The 17,052-nt window shown below is 37.4% G+C and overlaps 2 protein-coding genes across 2 annotated transcripts in view; one reads left to right on the top strand and one right to left on the bottom strand.

Annotated features, from left to right (window-relative positions):
- Window positions 1-2,807: 2,807 nt before the first annotated feature.
- Window positions 2,808-5,882, bottom strand: LOC131327766 (protein FAR1-RELATED SEQUENCE 5-like). Its single transcript, XM_058360900.1, has 6 exons — window positions 4,365-5,882; window positions 3,717-4,259; window positions 3,552-3,620; window positions 3,380-3,461; window positions 3,120-3,268; window positions 2,808-2,855 (listed from the first exon to the last, which is right to left on the bottom strand). Exons 1-6 carry the CDS (start codon window positions 5,880-5,882, stop codon window positions 2,808-2,810), a joined length of 2,409 nt encoding a protein of 802 aa, XP_058216883.1.
- A 1,312-nt stretch (window positions 5,883-7,194) lies between these two features.
- LOC131326907 (dormancy-associated protein homolog 3-like) overlaps window positions 7,195-17,052 on the top strand; it is a 59,267-nt gene continuing 49,409 nt past the window's right edge. Inside the window, exon 1 of the mRNA XM_058359816.1 lies at window positions 7,195-7,204. The gene's annotated coding sequence lies outside the window, so the exon portion shown is untranslated. The remainder of the gene's footprint in view (window positions 7,205-17,052) is intronic.

Here is a 17,052-nt window from a genome sequence, read left to right as displayed (position 1 = left end):
TTCAACAGAGAAAGTAATTAATTCAGCTAGCATTTTTTATAAACAGGAATGCTATTTGTAAGGAAGGAAACAAAGAAGACAACAAAGAATGACATGAAAAGTTGATAGTCAAAATAATGGACCCCACTTTAATTAGTGAAAATTCAAAAATTTGGAGATTTCAAAATTTGAATCCAAAACTAGAAGTACTTCTCGTCCCCCTTCTCTAACTCTTCTCTCATCCCCGCCCAAACCATCCCTCCAAATCCGACCCACAACCAACACCGACGGACGACCACCGCCAACACACGACCACCACCGACGGTTATTCTCACTTTCAGCCTCTCGCCTTGCTGGTACAGTTCTGTAATTTCGAAGCCCTACAACATAACCCAAAAATTACTCCTGTATGAAAACCCCACCCCGACCTCCGCCACTTGGGATCACGTTTGTTTCCGCTGGGATTCCCTTCTCTTCTTTTCGGTAATTTAGGAAAAATCATTAGGATTAAGGAGCTCGAGACAAACCAGCCGCTTGAAAGATCTACTTTGTCCAGTTTTCTTTGCTTTCTCTTTATCTGGTTTGACTTGTTCTTTTAACGTGCGTGCTATGGCTGTTTTAGATGCAAACCTTTTTCTTGGATTATCAGTTTGTTGTTTAGGGAGAACTCTTATATGCGCATATCACTGTATTGTGTTTCTCTCACCTTCTAATACTGAAGTAGTGAGACTCATACTAATTTACAACACTCCCGCACACAACATTGGAAACGGGCAGTCACCGCTGCCGGCCCCTTGGCCACTCCGACTACTCCTTATTCCTCCACTGTATCTCTTCCTCTTCTCGCACTTGGCGAACCCGAACCCTTGAAATTTCCACACAAGAGAAACTCCTTCTGGCAAAGAGTTCAGATTCAGACTCGCCGCCATAGCTCGGTCTAGGAACAAAATCAACTGATAAAAAAAAAAAAGCAGTCTTAGAAACCTAATTTAAGGTACTTAACTGCTATTGATAGGCTTTAATTAAAATCCAAGAAGCATTAGGAATAAATTGAAACATTTTGGTGCCTAAGCACTAACCGAATCAATCTTGGAGTTGGATTATTGGCTAATACCAGTATATTTTCTATGGGGTGAATTGTTGTGTGCTAAGCTAGACACTACTTTTTGGTTGAGTTACGTAATGTATTGTCAATCTTGCTGCTTGCAAGTTCTAATAGCAATAAAAATCACATCAGTACAATCAGCCACCTCTCTGGATTTCCCTTGAAATACTCTTAGATTGCTCTCACCCCATAGATAGTAGATAAAAGCTGCAAGAGACAGCTTGTAGTTGGTATTCCTAAAGCCTTTGCCCTTTCGGTTCTGGATAGCCCACTCAATCTCCTGAGGCAGATTTAGCAGTCCCCTTAATATACCAATCTTGACCAAAACTTGTTTCCACATAGCAGCAGAGTAATGGCACTCAAAGAAAAGATGAGAATGGTTCTCCATACCACCAGTACACACAAAACACTGGGAGCTAACTGCCAACCCCAACTTCCCAACCTATCTTTTGTGGAGAGCCTGCCCCAAATAGCCGACCATTCAATAAAACTCCATCTAGGCACTCCTTGAGAAACCAGACTATAGAATACCAATATTGATTAGGATTTCTATATCTGCATGCCACCAGTTATGTTTGTTTGCTTATAAAGGTAATTTTGTCCTCAGTTTAGTACCAAGTTTTCTGCTAGCATAAGGCCTTAACTTTGTTTTGCATGCCAATACCTAGATGTTTTCTTTGGCTTTGACTTTGTTCGTTAAATTTCTTTGTTTATGAATCTTGGCCAGGTTATAGCGAACCAGTGACTGGATTCCCTCGTGTCATGCATACAAAATATGGCTATTTGGACGATGTACACAGAGCTTGGGTGCGGCACAACGGACACACAACAACAATTGAGCAAGTTCAGTTCCCTACATTGTTGGAATTTGTTGAAGGAAGTTTCAGTGAAACAGAAAAAAGTTGGATGTGGACTATCCACATGTCAAATTAATGTAATTGACGTCGTGATTCTATTTTTTGGAATATTAATGTATGGCTTAATGACAATGCTAAACTTTGTACCTTCTTTTTAAATGACAATTGGGATGAGAACGGCCCGGCATGGGCTTATGGATGAATTTGGATGTTCATAAGTAGGATGATAAAAGGCTCGACGTGGGTTTATTTGTGAGTTTCGATTGTGAATGGTAATTTAGGATGAGAAACGCCCGGCTTGGGCTTATGGATTTTATGTGAATTTGGATTGTTGATAAGTATGACGATAAAAGGCCCGGCGTGGGTTTTTGTGAATTTTGATTGTAAATGGTAATTTAGGATGAGAAACGTCCGGCGTGGGCTCATATGCAATGTTGTGTTTCTAATGTTTGTTGTTGCTACTGTTAGTTTGAGACACTAGGCGTCGGGTTAGGGCATAAAGCAAGGAAACCTTGTCAAATTTTTTTCCCGTTAGTTGCACAATTTGGGATCTTTTAATTGATTTAAGACATGGGATTTAGAAGTTCAAACCTCATTCGCATTTTTTAAAAGCGAAATCTGTTTTGAAAATGAAGTGTATACATTGACTGGAGATGCACGTTTATCAATCCACTAAAGAAGCTTGTTAAATCCAAAATAAAGTAGCATGTTTTTTGATCAAGAGAATTTGTTCAATGAAGATGCAGGCGTGAAATCTAGTTTTGATGTATCTTTCTGGGACTTCTTTTCCTATAAAGCTAACAATAGATCAGATACTTCATACTTGTTAGAATTTGACTGAGTTGTATAGTACTTTTATACCCAAATCAAGTTTTTCTTTTCTTCTCTGGAATTTTCTGCTGCGCAAACACCGCCTAGATTTCAGTAAATGTGAGACACCTCAAAAAGGAAAAGAAACTGAAAAGCAAAAGGAAAACGTTCAAGCCTTCATTATGTGCCAAAAACTCAATAGGACACGACACGACACGGATACGGACTAAGTCATTCAAATGAACCAAAGCATGGGACAAATACATGTACACAAAAAAAAAAACTGCAATATCATGTACAGAAAATTGCAATTCTGATATATATACAAGTAGTCACAAATTCATAGTAAGGTTTCCGCCACAACTAACATAACATGCAAGTGAACTAAAAAGCTCAAAGTCCTTGCCACCCAGGAAGGACATGGGAATGGAAGCAAAGCATGGGAATGAGGCACCAAAAAATAGCATCATTCCATCAAAAAGCAGCATCAGCAGTATCGCAAAAGTATCATTCCACCCTTGAAGTTGTCAACATGCACAGAAAAAAGAAAACAAAGAACAATCTAAGTCAAATTAGAACATGGAGAGAGAGAGAGAGTCCTAGTCAAACTTATTAGAGTTTAAGTTACTATAATCATGTCCCAAATCAAATGGAGATTCATTAAGGTCATTGTTCCACGTATCAAGATATCCTACACTTCCCTGAGATGACTGAAATCGTAACGGATTGAAATTATAGTAACATGGAAAAAATGCAAAATTTAAAAAGACTCGATGTAGTACAAATGAAGTCATACTTACAGTAACGACTTCACCATCTTGCGTGACAATCCCGTCAAATCCCATAGCATGTGTATGGTCTTCCACATACTAAAGAGGAATAAACTCAAATGCTAAATCATATAAACCAATCAACATAACTATCAATAAATAAACATTGAAAGGAATGCATAATGATTTTTATACCGGTATACTCTTTGCATTGGCGCGACTACATTGGACCCTTTTGTTTGATTTCATATTCTTCCTAATAATTTGTTCAGCCACTGATTGCTTCCTCTTAGTCGGCGGTCGCCCTCTCCGAGGACCTTTACTTGGATCGCCGAGGGTAATTGATTTATCTTGGAAACTTTCCATATCAATTTCTGCATCTTTAGCTGTAGGCATATTGCTTACACATTCCTCATCGTCTAAGTCATTCTCAGCTTTAATATCTCGCAACCTAGCCGCCATCCTATCCGTCTTCGCAACTGAATACATGGCCTTATCAGCGGCCTCATTGAATAGCTTGAACAAACTGTCATAGCGAATGAATTCGGGCTTGCATGTCCAATTTACATAACTGACCTTAATTTTTGTGTGACTCCTTACCAAGTTTTTGCTCCATCGTCGTAGAATGTATTTATCGGGTACTACTTCAAGCTTCTTTTTTGACCAAACCGAGATCATATGCGTGCACACCATCCCCCTACTCTCGAACAACCGACAATTGCAATTAGTTTCTTTTGACTCCTCATTAAAATGAACAAGAAAAATACAAGTTTTAGATCTATATTTTTTCTTTCCAACTAGAATGTCTTGTTCAATGTGAAACTCTGAAATACCATTTACTACCGGTCCAATAGTCAAATTGCACCCAATCTTTAAGGCTACTTGTTCTCGAAATTCCTTGCATTTCGCAATTGTGTATGCTTTCTGAAATTGGTCCTCAAACTTATAAGGGGACACCTTCTGAATTCGAACATTCAAGGAATGGGCATTTGCCTCATCTTCTTTTTGCACCTTCTTACGTAAGGCATTGTCATATTGCTCCACAAATTCCTTCAAGGTGGTATTGGAATGGATGTAGCCGTCAAAGAAGGAATTCATGCTCTCGCTTCGTTGGGTTGTTGACATCACCGCCCAAAAGATATCCTTAAGAAATGCTGGTACCCATCGGTGCCTCCCCTCGTACAATCCGGCTAGCCAGTCATTGCTCTGTAGATCAAATTGTTGGATGAGATTTGCCCAATTTTGTTCAAACTCCTCCGGATTCAAGGAATCATATACAGCATTCTTGAGGGATTTTTTAATAGGCTTATACTGGTCATAACTCTTAAACTTGTCAGGAACTTTATTCATGATATGCCATAAACACCAACGATGACGTGCATTTGGAAAAACTTGACTTATCGCATTTTGCATGGCTCGACATTGGTCTGTGATGATGGCGTTAGGGTGGGAATCGAACATGCAAGAAAGAAAAGTCTCAAACAACCATACAAATGAAGCTGTGTCCTCCCGTAATATCAAACCACATCCAAACAAAATCGATTGTCCATGATGGTTGACCCCTACGAATGGTGCGAAAGGCATATTGTGCTTGTTAACAAGGTAAGTGGTGTCAAAGGTGACCACCTCGCCAAATTCTTTGTATAACTCCCTGCTCCTAGCATCGGCCCAAAAGACATTCCATAATCGATAATCTTCATCATGATCGATGGCATAAAAGAAGTCACCGTTGTCTTTTTGCATTCTGACAAAGTACTTATGCATTGCTTCAGCATCCCCTTCTTTGAGCTTTGAACGCCTTTTTTTATCCTTGTAATTCCTTGCATCTTTATTTATCCACGTCAGATTATCAGGCCCCCCTGCCTCGATCTCACATGAGGCAATGATTTTGTTTAATGTGATTCCCGCTGCCGTGTTCAATTCAATTGTCCTCATCGAATGTGGTGGGATACTCCGATAGCACTTAAGATATTTCACTTTTTCCTGGTCCATTTCATGGTTATGATTCATTTGAATCGAATTTAACATCCACTTTCCATCAACTTGCAAAGAGATATTCATACCGGCTTTACACTCTATTTTCGTTGTTGGATGGGATTTAACAGGATTCAAAGCCGTTGTCCTGGGCTTTCCACTTCGATGACAACCATAAGATATATTCGACTTTACCCCATTGTCACGCTTCTTAGAGACTTTTGTGACCACACCAAAACCTCTTGATTTCGCATAACTAGTGTAAAATTCCTTCGCTTCATCTTCAGAATTGAATATTGTTCCGACCTTAGGTTCCAATATCGTGTCCAAATTCAGATTTTCCTCCAAATTCGAATTCTTCTCTAAATTCATCTCTTCTATTTCCATGATTCTACAATAACGAATACAATTAAGCTTTCTTAGCAAACTGAATTAAGGAGCCAGAGCAGCAAACTAAAATTGAGGCTTGAGTTCAAATGTACAGTGCTATATATGAAGAAATTTAACTAATTCTAATCTCTGGTCCTAATTTTTATAGTAATACTAAACTAATTACGGCAACTATTAAACTAATTGTTCTAATCCTTAGTAATATTAAATGGGTTCATAACATTTAGTATGCTGCAAACTAGTGAACTAATCAGGGCAACTCATACTCAACTAATTGAACCACCGAAGAGTTCTAATATTTAATCCCCAGTTGAAGAGTTTTAATATTTAATCCCCAGTTCTAATCCCAAGTCCTGATTTTTGAATCCCTAGTTTTAATGTCTTCATTTTTTAATTCCTGATTTTAATCCCGTCATTTTTTTAATCCCTAGTTTTAATCTAGACTTCCATTATTCCATAGTGATGCCGACACTGCAAAAAGGGAGACGTGATGCCGACACTGCAAAAAAGGGGGGGAGAGAGAGAGAGAACATACAGAGAGACACTGGTGGTCGATCGATGGTGGTGGATGGGCTGCTGTTTATGGGGGCTCTGGCGGTGGTTGCCGCTGTCCGGTGGTGATCAATCGATGATGGTGGTTCCGCGGTGGTGGTTGCATTGATTAGCAGGAGGAAGAATGGGAGGATGGAGGGGAGAGGAGTTTTTTGGTTTAAAATACACCCAAATGATGGTGGTTCGGTGATGGTGATTGCACTGATCAGTAGGAGTAAGAATGGGAGGATGGAGGAGAGAGGAGTTTTTTTGGTTTAAAATACAACCAAAATCAATTTGGAGATTTTTCTTTCCCGCGCTTTGTTCCATCGCAGGAGAGAAGTAGTGGGGCCCTTTTTTTTCCTGTTTCTTTACTAATAGCATTCCTGATCTTTAAATATCCAAAACTAAGAAATCCTCGAAATTTAAAGTCTTTTCAAATCCCTGAAATCTGAAGTCTTTTCAATCCATCCTTCCCCAGTTTGCCCTCTCCCGGCCCCAACATCTTCCCAGAAAAAGACTAATTAAACAATACTCCCTCCATCCCTCAAAGGGTATTATTTTCGATGTTCGTGCTATTTTTAATTGATCAGATTTTTCAATCTATAATTTTTTTTTTTTGCTTGAAAATTTTGTTTTATAAAACTAATCGAAAATTATGAAATAAGATTCATATTACATATTTTTAGAGATTCATATTAAAAGATATAAAGAATTAAAATTGGCACAACCATTAAAAAATATACATTCTTTTTGGGACAGAGGAAGTATTTTTTTATACCTCCATGATTATAGGCGTGTTTGCCGATAGATATAGATTTTAAATTTTAGTTTCGAATTCTAGATTTTAGATCATAGTAGAAGCAGATAAATATGTTTATCATAGTTATGAAATTATGATTAAGTTACAGTAAAGCTGGTATTGTTCACTTCAAAAAGCTGAAAATCAGTTTTTATAAAACTTAAAACATAAAATCTTATCTAAAAAGATCCAAAAGCTACCCAAATTCGGTGTTAAGATTTTTCAGAATTTCGTTCCTTAAATTTTCAAAATCTGTAGAATTCAAGAATCTGTTATATAGAATTTTTGGTAATTAAACACTCCAAACTGATTTTAAAAAGTTAGAATCTCAAAACAGCCAAAATATTTTTTTGTAAACACCCACTATAGTATAAATCTAATACTGTTTCATAACTTTCGTTGGTCTTTATTGTAACGCCCCGATTTCTCAAGGGATTTCGAAAACATTAACCCTAAAATACACTGAATTTTACAAACTATTAGGCCCTTATTTATCCTTATACAAAAATTACAATTTCAAAATAATACAAAAATCTATGTACATTTACTTAATAAAAGCAACTCCAGAGCGACTCTAATTTTGACACGAATTCCAAGCAACGTTGGCCCAGACTCCATTCCAGGGGTCCCACCTGTATCAACTGCTCCACTGTGGAATCCTGCACACTCTGGCAAATTGAACGCCGAAGCAAACGATTTGCCAGGATACAAACGTATCCTGAGTGATAATTCACTAAGTAGAAATCCTAAAACCCAATACCACAATATGCAGATCAACGATATAATAATTCATAATACACCGAAGGTACAAAATAATAACACGTCGTCTTTTTCTTTACTATCCATCATCTTACATGTAATCGAAGGATTCTCTCCGCGAGATCCTTTCCTCCCACATCCACTAACTACAATCGTCTCATGGGTCCACCCTTCCTCTTGCTTGTCCTGCACCAGGGTCCTAGGTGAGCGCATCTAAGTTATGTACCGAGTATGTTCTCACTTAAGACCATAACAGGAGGATCGAGTCATCCCATGACGTATCGTACATTAGGGTCGGACATCTACTACCCCACGCTAACTATAACCGTCTCATGGGACCCATTCTCTTTCTTCAAGAGAAACTTCCCATGACGTATCATACATTAACGTCTCACTAACTATAACCGTCTCATGGGACCCATTCTCTTTCTCGAAGAGAAACTTCCCATGACGTATCATACGTTAGCGTCACAACACCGGGCCCCTCAGGTAACCCATTTCAACACAGGGCCCCATAGGTTACCCTTGCCATCACCATGGCTCAAATCACAATCCACACAATCACACTTCCAACACTTTATCAATTTCCATTTACTTAACATCGTCTACATGAGTCATTACTCGTAACCACCCAGGGAACCTATTTGTCCAATCTACAGCCACAACAAAATATCACACGGTTCAACATTTCAACTAAAAGTACTAACAACACATAACCATGCGATAAAATTAATCATGTCATAGAATTTATCATGCTAGTAACAAAATAATATTTTGTCAAACAATTAATTACTACACTTAAAATTAAGTCTATTTCTCTCATTTAGAAATTTTATAAAACATTTCTACTATTTAAACATTTTCTTTAACTCTCATACTATTTATAGATTTTACAAACTATTTTTTTTTTTTGAAAAATATACTTATTTCAAAATTTAGTATTTACTAACTATATTAAATATTAATATGAGATTTTTATAACAACAAAATTATGAGAGGCTATTCTAGTTAATATTTATTAAAATTAAAGATTAACTAATATATAATCTAAAATATTTCTTGTTTACAATCTAAATAATTTTTTTTTACTAGTAAAATATTCTTGTGAATATTTCATAAACATTTATCTACCCCAATAATTTATTAAACACATAAACGTCCACTCAAATACAAATCAACAATGCATCATCAATAATAATTTCACAATCAAACACTTGTTAAACGATCATAAATTTTCACAGGGTATAACACTAATCATTCCAGCACAACCGGACTGAATTTAATATAAATAGGACTAAAAATAAATTAATAATTTAACAGCAGGTTATCATCTTCAATAAATTTTAAATCTAAGTCCTAACTCCATTAAAATGCAGATTAAGGTTTCGGGTTTCCGGAAAACTACCTCAAACGCGATTCTAAATCCGAATAAGTGTTGTACGGTGTCCGTAGATCGCCATGGTGGTTTTGAAATCTCAAGGCAGCGTCCGGCGGCACTCCAACAGGGCCCGCAGAGCGGTGTGCCCACGAAACTCACGGTGTGCACACACCTATGGCCACAACTCTCTCTCTCTCTCTCTCTCTCTCTCTCTCTCTCTCTCTCTCTCTCTCTCTCTCTCTCTCTCTCTCTCTCTCTCTCTCTATTCTAGACTCAATAATAGAATTGAGAGTGAAATAATATACTGGTGTTCAATTTTCGGATTTATGTGAGTATGTATAATGAGAGAGAATAAGGTAGTGAGAAGGTGAGAGGATAAGTGTAGAAGTGGTGGAATGAGGAAGGAGAGTGATACTGATAATGATAAAAAGACGGGGGACAAGTGCCACATTTGTGGGGTTTTCAATTCAAATGAATGTGGACGCATGTATGTACATGGTGAGAATGTATCTGGACGCTTTTATGTATAGGATGAGAGAGAAAAGTGGAGAGTTAGTTTGAATAGAGTTCTACTTAGGGTTTAGATAGGAAAGATAACAGATGAAAACGAATCACTGATTCCCTGTATATCTAAAGTTTAAATACATATCTTATTCAATAGTGCAAATAATATCAATTATACACAAAATAATATATTTTAATTATTCAATCTAATTAATTATTGAATTAGAAATTTAACAATATAAATTTGTATTAAAAAAAAATTGGGTCAAAAATCCGGGTCGTTACATTTATACTTTTCATTCCGTTTCTTTGTCATTTTTTATTGACTAAAAGCATCTCCAAAGACATGTTATATTTGTTGTTATAGCTATAATATAACATGAGGCTCAAAAATTCATTCTCCAATAGTAAGGTAAAACACATGTTATATTTACCCATAGCCAGTGTTCTAAAAGGTGGCTTAGGCGGCGCCCGCCACAATATTCTCCTAGGCGGTTTGCTTAGGCGCTCGGGAAGGCTAGGCGGCTAGGGGTTAGGCGGGCACCTAGGGTGTGGACTCTCCCAACAAAAAAAAAAAATTTATTACTTGCAAGGCGGCCTAGGTGCTAGGCGGTGGTCACCGCTCGACTAGCACATTTTAGAACACTACCTGTAGCTATATGTTGCACCAAATATAGCACAAGATATTGTTGTTGTTAGAGCATCTCCAGCATTGGAGTATCTATTGGAATAGTTATTACTATAATATAGCAATGAATAGTGTCAAATTTCTATACTACAGAAATGTCTTTATTTTTATTTATTTTGTAAAATATCAATTTGAATTGATTTTTGTGGGCTCCATGATGAGAGAGATAGAAACAACATATCATACTAAATAATAGCAATAGCTATATCTTGTGCTATATTTGGCACAACATATAGGTAAATATAGCATGCATTTTATCTCACTTTTCGATAATGAATTTTGAGCCTCATGCTATAATATAGCTATAGCACCATAAATAGCATGCCATTGAAGATGGTCTTATAATTTAGCATGCTACTTTGTTTCTACCTCTCTCATTATGGGACCCACAAATAGCGATTCAAATTGACATTTTTCGAAAAAATTAAAGAAGTAACATCTGCACCATTGAAACAACATTACTATAGTATAGCAACTTTTGACACTATTAATTGCTATATTATTGCAATAAGAGTAGTGCTAGCTGCACCGACGGTTTCCGAAGGGAAACCGTACCGACGGCCACCGGACGGCCTTCTCCGGCCACCGGACTGCCGATCCGAGCCGTCCAAAAATTTAAAAAAAAAAAACCGAGGGGCCCATCGCGGGAATCAACGGCATCCGAGGTGTGTAAGGTGCTTGATCCGAGCACCCTTTTTTCGTGTATATATGTATATTCGCGGGAATATACATATATACACGAAAAAAGGGTGCTCGGATCAAGCACCTTACACACCTCGGATGCCGTTGATTCCCGCGTCGGGCCCCTCGGTTTTTTTTTAAAAAAATTTTGGACGGCTCGGATCGGCCGTCCGGTGGCCAAAGACGGCCGCGCGCGGCGGTCGGTACGGTTTCCCTACACTTTGGTCGGTACACATAGGATTTCTTTTGCAATAACTATCCCAATAGCAACTCCACTTGTGAAGATGCTCTAACAAACTGTATAATGCATATTAGTTTCAAGCGGTCGATGATTTGATGATTCTCATTGTCTTCTTTTCGTGATGATTCTCATTGTCTTCTTTTCGTGGCAGGATGTTGAAAGACAACAATTAGAGTCACCCATGCTTCGAGAATCTACAATCACTTGGCTAACTCGCTACCCCAAAACTACTAGGGGTATTTCATCCAGGGTAAACTTGATTTGGATTATCATCTCAATTTTCTAAACAAAAAAATTCGATAATCAATATCTAACTATCAATAATTCCATAATCTTTATCATCTCGATTTTCTAAACAAAAAAAGTTCGATAGTCAATATCTGACAATCAATAATTCCATAATCTAAGGCTTCTCTTGTTGACATCCAAAGGGCATTAGCATTGTGTACTTCTCCTGTTCACACCAAAATTCCACATTGGGCCGAGATGTTGCAATCTAACTAGAAAACCAAATGCTTGAGCTTGAGAGACTCGTGCTCAATATTATCTATTTTAGTATAGAAAGAGAGAATCCAAATTTGGTCTCATCTTTTGTTGAAGCTGTATAGGTTTTCAGTGGATACAAAATCCCTTCAATACTAATTGCATTTACCAAAAAATACTAAATACTCAACTCAACCTTAAGGGCAAAAAAGGAAGCCACCCCTCGAGTACCATAGCTCCCACTTTCCATAACTGCTCTTGCTTAGTTATTGTCAATCCTTTCTTCTCCTCCTCCTCCCTTTTGGATTCGCCAAGCAAAAGATTAGCTGAACCCTGATTGCTTAGGCAACATACAGTCATGTGCCAACGTACTGCTACCAGGAAGAGAAAGAGTCGAAAGACTGACTGCGATTGACAAGGATGAGACATCTCTTATTTACAGAACTGTGCCAACGTGTGCCTACCTATCTCTATGAGATGTCTCAGTAACATCTGCATCGATCCAAACCATAATTTCATAACAAATCTTGGGGTTTGGGAAGAAGCTGAGGCTAGAAAACCCGGTATCTCCATACGCATTGGGAAAGCGCTATCAAAGCTGTTGACTGTTGTACCAATAGCTTCGTTCTGTTTTGCCCTACGATTTTTAGAAAAGTCCTTAACGATATTTGTTGGAGTTAATTTTTTACAGAAATCCTCAAAATAATATTTTAAGAAATATGAACAATTTGAATAATTTTTTAGGAACCCGATATGAACCCCACAAAAATATATGTGCACAAAAATATGTGCAAATAGCACAACTAATGAGAGATTGTGTAATTTACTCTTTTTTCTTCAACTTTTTAACCTTACTAGTAGATGTGCACGTGCTTTGCACGTGGAATTCTTCCAATTAAAAGAAATTCACTTCGAAACAAAAAGGACGATTTGTTCTTCGTTGGTGTTATCTAGACGTCCACTTAGATCAGTTAGATGTAGTGATGTAACTGTACAAACATTATTTTAATGGGGTTAACTTATGAGTTTGAGTGACCCAATTAATTGGGACTTTAGCTCGGTTACATATTGTATTATTTTCACATAATAGGATTCAAATCTTCATGAGTTTTTGGATGGATGTACCATATTGATCGTGACCATCTTTTAAAATTTTAAGGATAAAGTGCAAGATTGAGAACATATTTTAAAAGGCTGCAAATAAAACACTCAATATCTTCCGTTTGATACGCCTGAAAATTAAAACAGAACAACACATAAAGAACAAACTTAGCTAGGGGATGATCCCTGACAACTGCTACTCCTAAACGTCTGTGGCTAACTTGTCTAGAACCTCGGTCAGGGAAGAGTCGTCAGCGTCACCAGCCGAGTCTCCTACTTGATTACTATTTTAGCAAAACATTCAACTACTCGATTTCCTTCTCCAAGACTATTGGGAATTTTCAGAAGGTCCTTCATTGATGAGAGTCACTGCCATCTAAGAATCTGATTTTTGATCAACAACATGCATTTCATGTCCAAATCACCAAAAGTTCTGCTTCTAGCCTGGTACAATCTTCGAGAAGCTCATAAAATCCCAACACCCATAGAGCTCATTCCTCTCGGATTACCCCTTCGAAACCTGCTTGGCTTGAGCGTCCTTGAGCGCTGCCATCATTGTTCATTTTCATCTTACCACAACCTGGAAAGGTCCAACTAATCAATTTCATGCAAGGGAAATCATACAGCAGATTTAGAGTATTCAGAAATTCCTGATGTGTGATTCTGGATATTCATAGCAGTCATGGAAATTGGGAGGTGAATGTTATAAAAAACTTTTAAGACATCTACTAATCCAAAAGAAGCATAAAAAACCAATAAACCTAACATTCCAGGGACATCCAACATTGTCCATAACTTATATTTTACGTCTTTAGTAATCCAATCAAAACAATGAAAATCATACTCATCCAATACCTGAAGATTAGGAAAATGTGCCCATATCTCAAGACTATGTGAACTAACAAACAAATGATCAAAATCCTCAACCTTCATATTGCATAAATCCTATAGGACAAGCACTATTATGACACATGATGATGTCAATAACTTAAAGTGGGGCAAATCAATAAAAATATCTTATAGTTTGTAAGGGAGATGGAGCTTCCAAAGCCAGCTACATGTCAGAGGATCTTGGTCATTAGAGGTGATTGGATTATTGGCTGAATTGAGGTTGAATTGTCCATTCCCATTATCAACCTGGCAAGGAGCATCATTTTGTTGAGAAATTGAGGTAAAAGAACATTAGTAACAAGGTCCAGATCTGCCGAGTGAAGAATACATTCAAAGCCACATCCCAGACCTTCTCAGTAGTAATGTACATACTGAGTTGATCAATATTCCTATGAAGCTCCGTACAAGCATCCTCTAAAGATTTCTCACCACACCAGCAACCTAGCAACCTTGCCACATGTGGGTATCTTCCCTAAATCCAACAACTCATTCAATACCCTCAATGAGAATATCACTTGTGAGGATAATGATGTTCCACACATGAGATGCTTTCTTATTCAGAGGCACTTGGAAAAGAGCGGATACTCGAATATTTCTTCCAAATAAGTTGGATCCACAGAGTTTATTTTCCTCATTATCAATCCTCCAACCGAGTTTACACAAAAAAGCAAGGTTAGCTTTATTAAATCCAAGCCTACCAACATTTTAAGGTTTGCAAACAGTCTTTCATTCAACCAGGTGGACTTTCTTCTTATCATTGGTGTCTCACCGACCAAATTTTTTAAATAAGCTTATCAATTTTGTCCCAAACAGGAATACAAAGAGCTGTCCAGAGCTAGCCTTGAAGGCAGATAACTTTTCTTGCACCTTTACTAATATTAATTGATAGTGCTTATTAGAAACTCTTTCATGCAACAGAGGGACACCAAGATAAACTCCTAGGTCAGAGGTGAGAGGGATGCTACATTCTCTGCTTAAAGCCTTAGCTTCTCTCCTATATTAACATTGGGAGAAATATTTTAGAATTATGGCAATTAATGATTAGACCAGAAGCTTCCAAAAAGGTTATAAGGTTTCAAGTACAGAATCATAGCTTTTATCATCAGCTGTAGCAAAAAATAACGCATTATCAGCAAGGGAAAATCTTTATTTACGGAGGCTCCATAAATAAAGTTTACTGAGGCCAATCTCGTGCGTCCAAAAGTGTTTTGGACGATCTGAATAAAAAACAAACTATTAACGGTCAGATATATTTATTATCAGTCAAAGTTTTAAAACATATCCCAACCATTGATTGCCGAAAGAGACTGGTGAGATTGCATGCCTCCGTGAATAAGCTAGTTATTCACGACTCTTGCGTGAATAAGTTTCTCTCTATTAGCAAAACACAAATGGCTAACACTTCACTACTCCAGCATCAATACAGTAGTAAAGAACCATTACTAATTGCTATAGTCTTGGTAATTGCAAATCAACATATGCATGACTCTGTAGACAAATAGTGATTCCCACATTGAAGTTAATTTCACAATCGGGATTTATTCCTCCCTTACCCTATTTCTTGTCACCAGTTTGAAGAGAAGAAAACATCAGTCAAGGCTAAACAAGACCTTTTCGTAGCTAATACACTATTAAAACAATCTCAAAGAGCATGATGGTTATTTCGTTTCCACCCATCATAGCTCTCCAAAATGCCTTACAAAGCTAAGGGTGTCAACCCAGATATAACAAGATTTACTGATGTGAAAGTCATGTTTTTTGGTAAGCATGAAGTCCAGACTTTTTCTGGCTTGAAATATCAAGATAAAAAGAAAGAAAAATTCAAACACGACCTAATAGATAAGTTCCGCAATAGTTTTCAGATGATAATGATCCACCCACCCAACGAAGACCACAGGGCTTAAACAACACCACATACTTGAACTAAAAATCATGCAATAATCGACAAATACGTTCAAATACGATATGATCAAAACAATTTTGGTCAAAGAAGAAGAAGTCTGAAGTTTAATGTTCTCCATGAAAAAATATGAAAAAAATACATGAAGTTCCAACACAAAGTATACAACCAAAATCCAAATCTGTAGCCAACCCTGAAAGAATCAATATGTCGAAAACCTTACTTGCAACAATATGTCCACGAATCAAACAGGTGAATTTGAATAAGAGTTTTGGGTGCCAATATTTCAGAACAATGATATATTCATATGATGGAGTAGCTAATTTTTCCTCTTCGGAACATTTTGTCAAACATGTTTCAAGCACCTATCATGTGTTGATCTCAATAGTCCAAATCAAATCTCTTTGTAACCGACCAGAGTAAATGAATACAGATATTTCAAATGCTATTTATGTTTCTTATGTTTGTTGGAAACAAACAAAAAAAAAAGTTTTATGAATTTAGTTCTAACTGATTCGTTACTGTACCTCGATGATTAACAACTTTAAATTACCTCGACAATTTTCGTTGGCAATGTGGTTGTGGAACTTCTATGGGTACTGTGGACTCCTCGACTGTTGTGCGTGTTGACAGAGTAGGAATTTTGGAATCAGAGGTCAAAGCCAATTTGTTAGGCAAGTTCTGGATGGCGACGCTTGAAATTTCCGGCAACATCGCATCATATTTCCCCGCTCCTCTTCTGAAACGTGGTTTTGAAATTTTGGTTTGTCTGTGTATGGGATGGGGAAGGGGGGCATCGTTGTTTGGGAGGCCGTTGTTGTTTTGTATCGTTTTTGTTGGAACGTTAGCATTATGTCTCTTGGGAAGCGAAGTAGGATGGGGCTGGGATTAATTGCAGAGGCAAGGGGCATTTGTGGTAAGACAATGTAGGAAACACTTTCGTACATTTAAAAGAAGCTAGTAAAAGTGCACGTGCGATGCACGTGATAATTTACTATGCAACTATATTGGGGTTTGCCTTGACTTTGATTAGACAATGAATAGCGTGTTTGCAACTACAGGATTAGTCGATGTGAATTTAAGTTGGCCTAGACACCTAGGTATAAAAGGGAAAAAAAATTATATCTAGCTTTGACCAAGTACCTTCGAGCATGGAAATTTCGCAACCGTGGAGAATATATTCTGGGAAGGGTCAAGATAATCTTCCA

The sequence above is a fragment of the Rhododendron vialii genome, chromosome 5a, assembly GCF_030253575.1.
Source record: "Rhododendron vialii isolate Sample 1 chromosome 5a, ASM3025357v1".
NCBI lineage: Eukaryota > Viridiplantae > Streptophyta > Magnoliopsida > Ericales > Ericaceae > Rhododendron > Rhododendron vialii.
The sequence above is the reverse complement of the archived record's forward strand: the minus strand, read 5'-3'. Positions and strand labels throughout refer to the sequence as shown.

Coding starts and splice junctions, on each gene's coding strand:
- LOC131327766 (XM_058360900.1), bottom strand. CDS start 5,882: ATGGAAATAGAAGAGATGAATTTAGAGAAGAATTCGAATTTGGAGGAA. Junction 3,269..3,379: donor TGATTTGGGACATGATTATA/GTAACTTAAACT, acceptor GACAACTTCAAG/GGTGGAATGATACTTTTGCG. Junction 2,856..3,119: donor TTAGTTCACTTGCATGTTAT/GTTAGTTGTGGC, acceptor ACTGAAATCTAG/GCGGTGTTTGCGCAGCAGAA.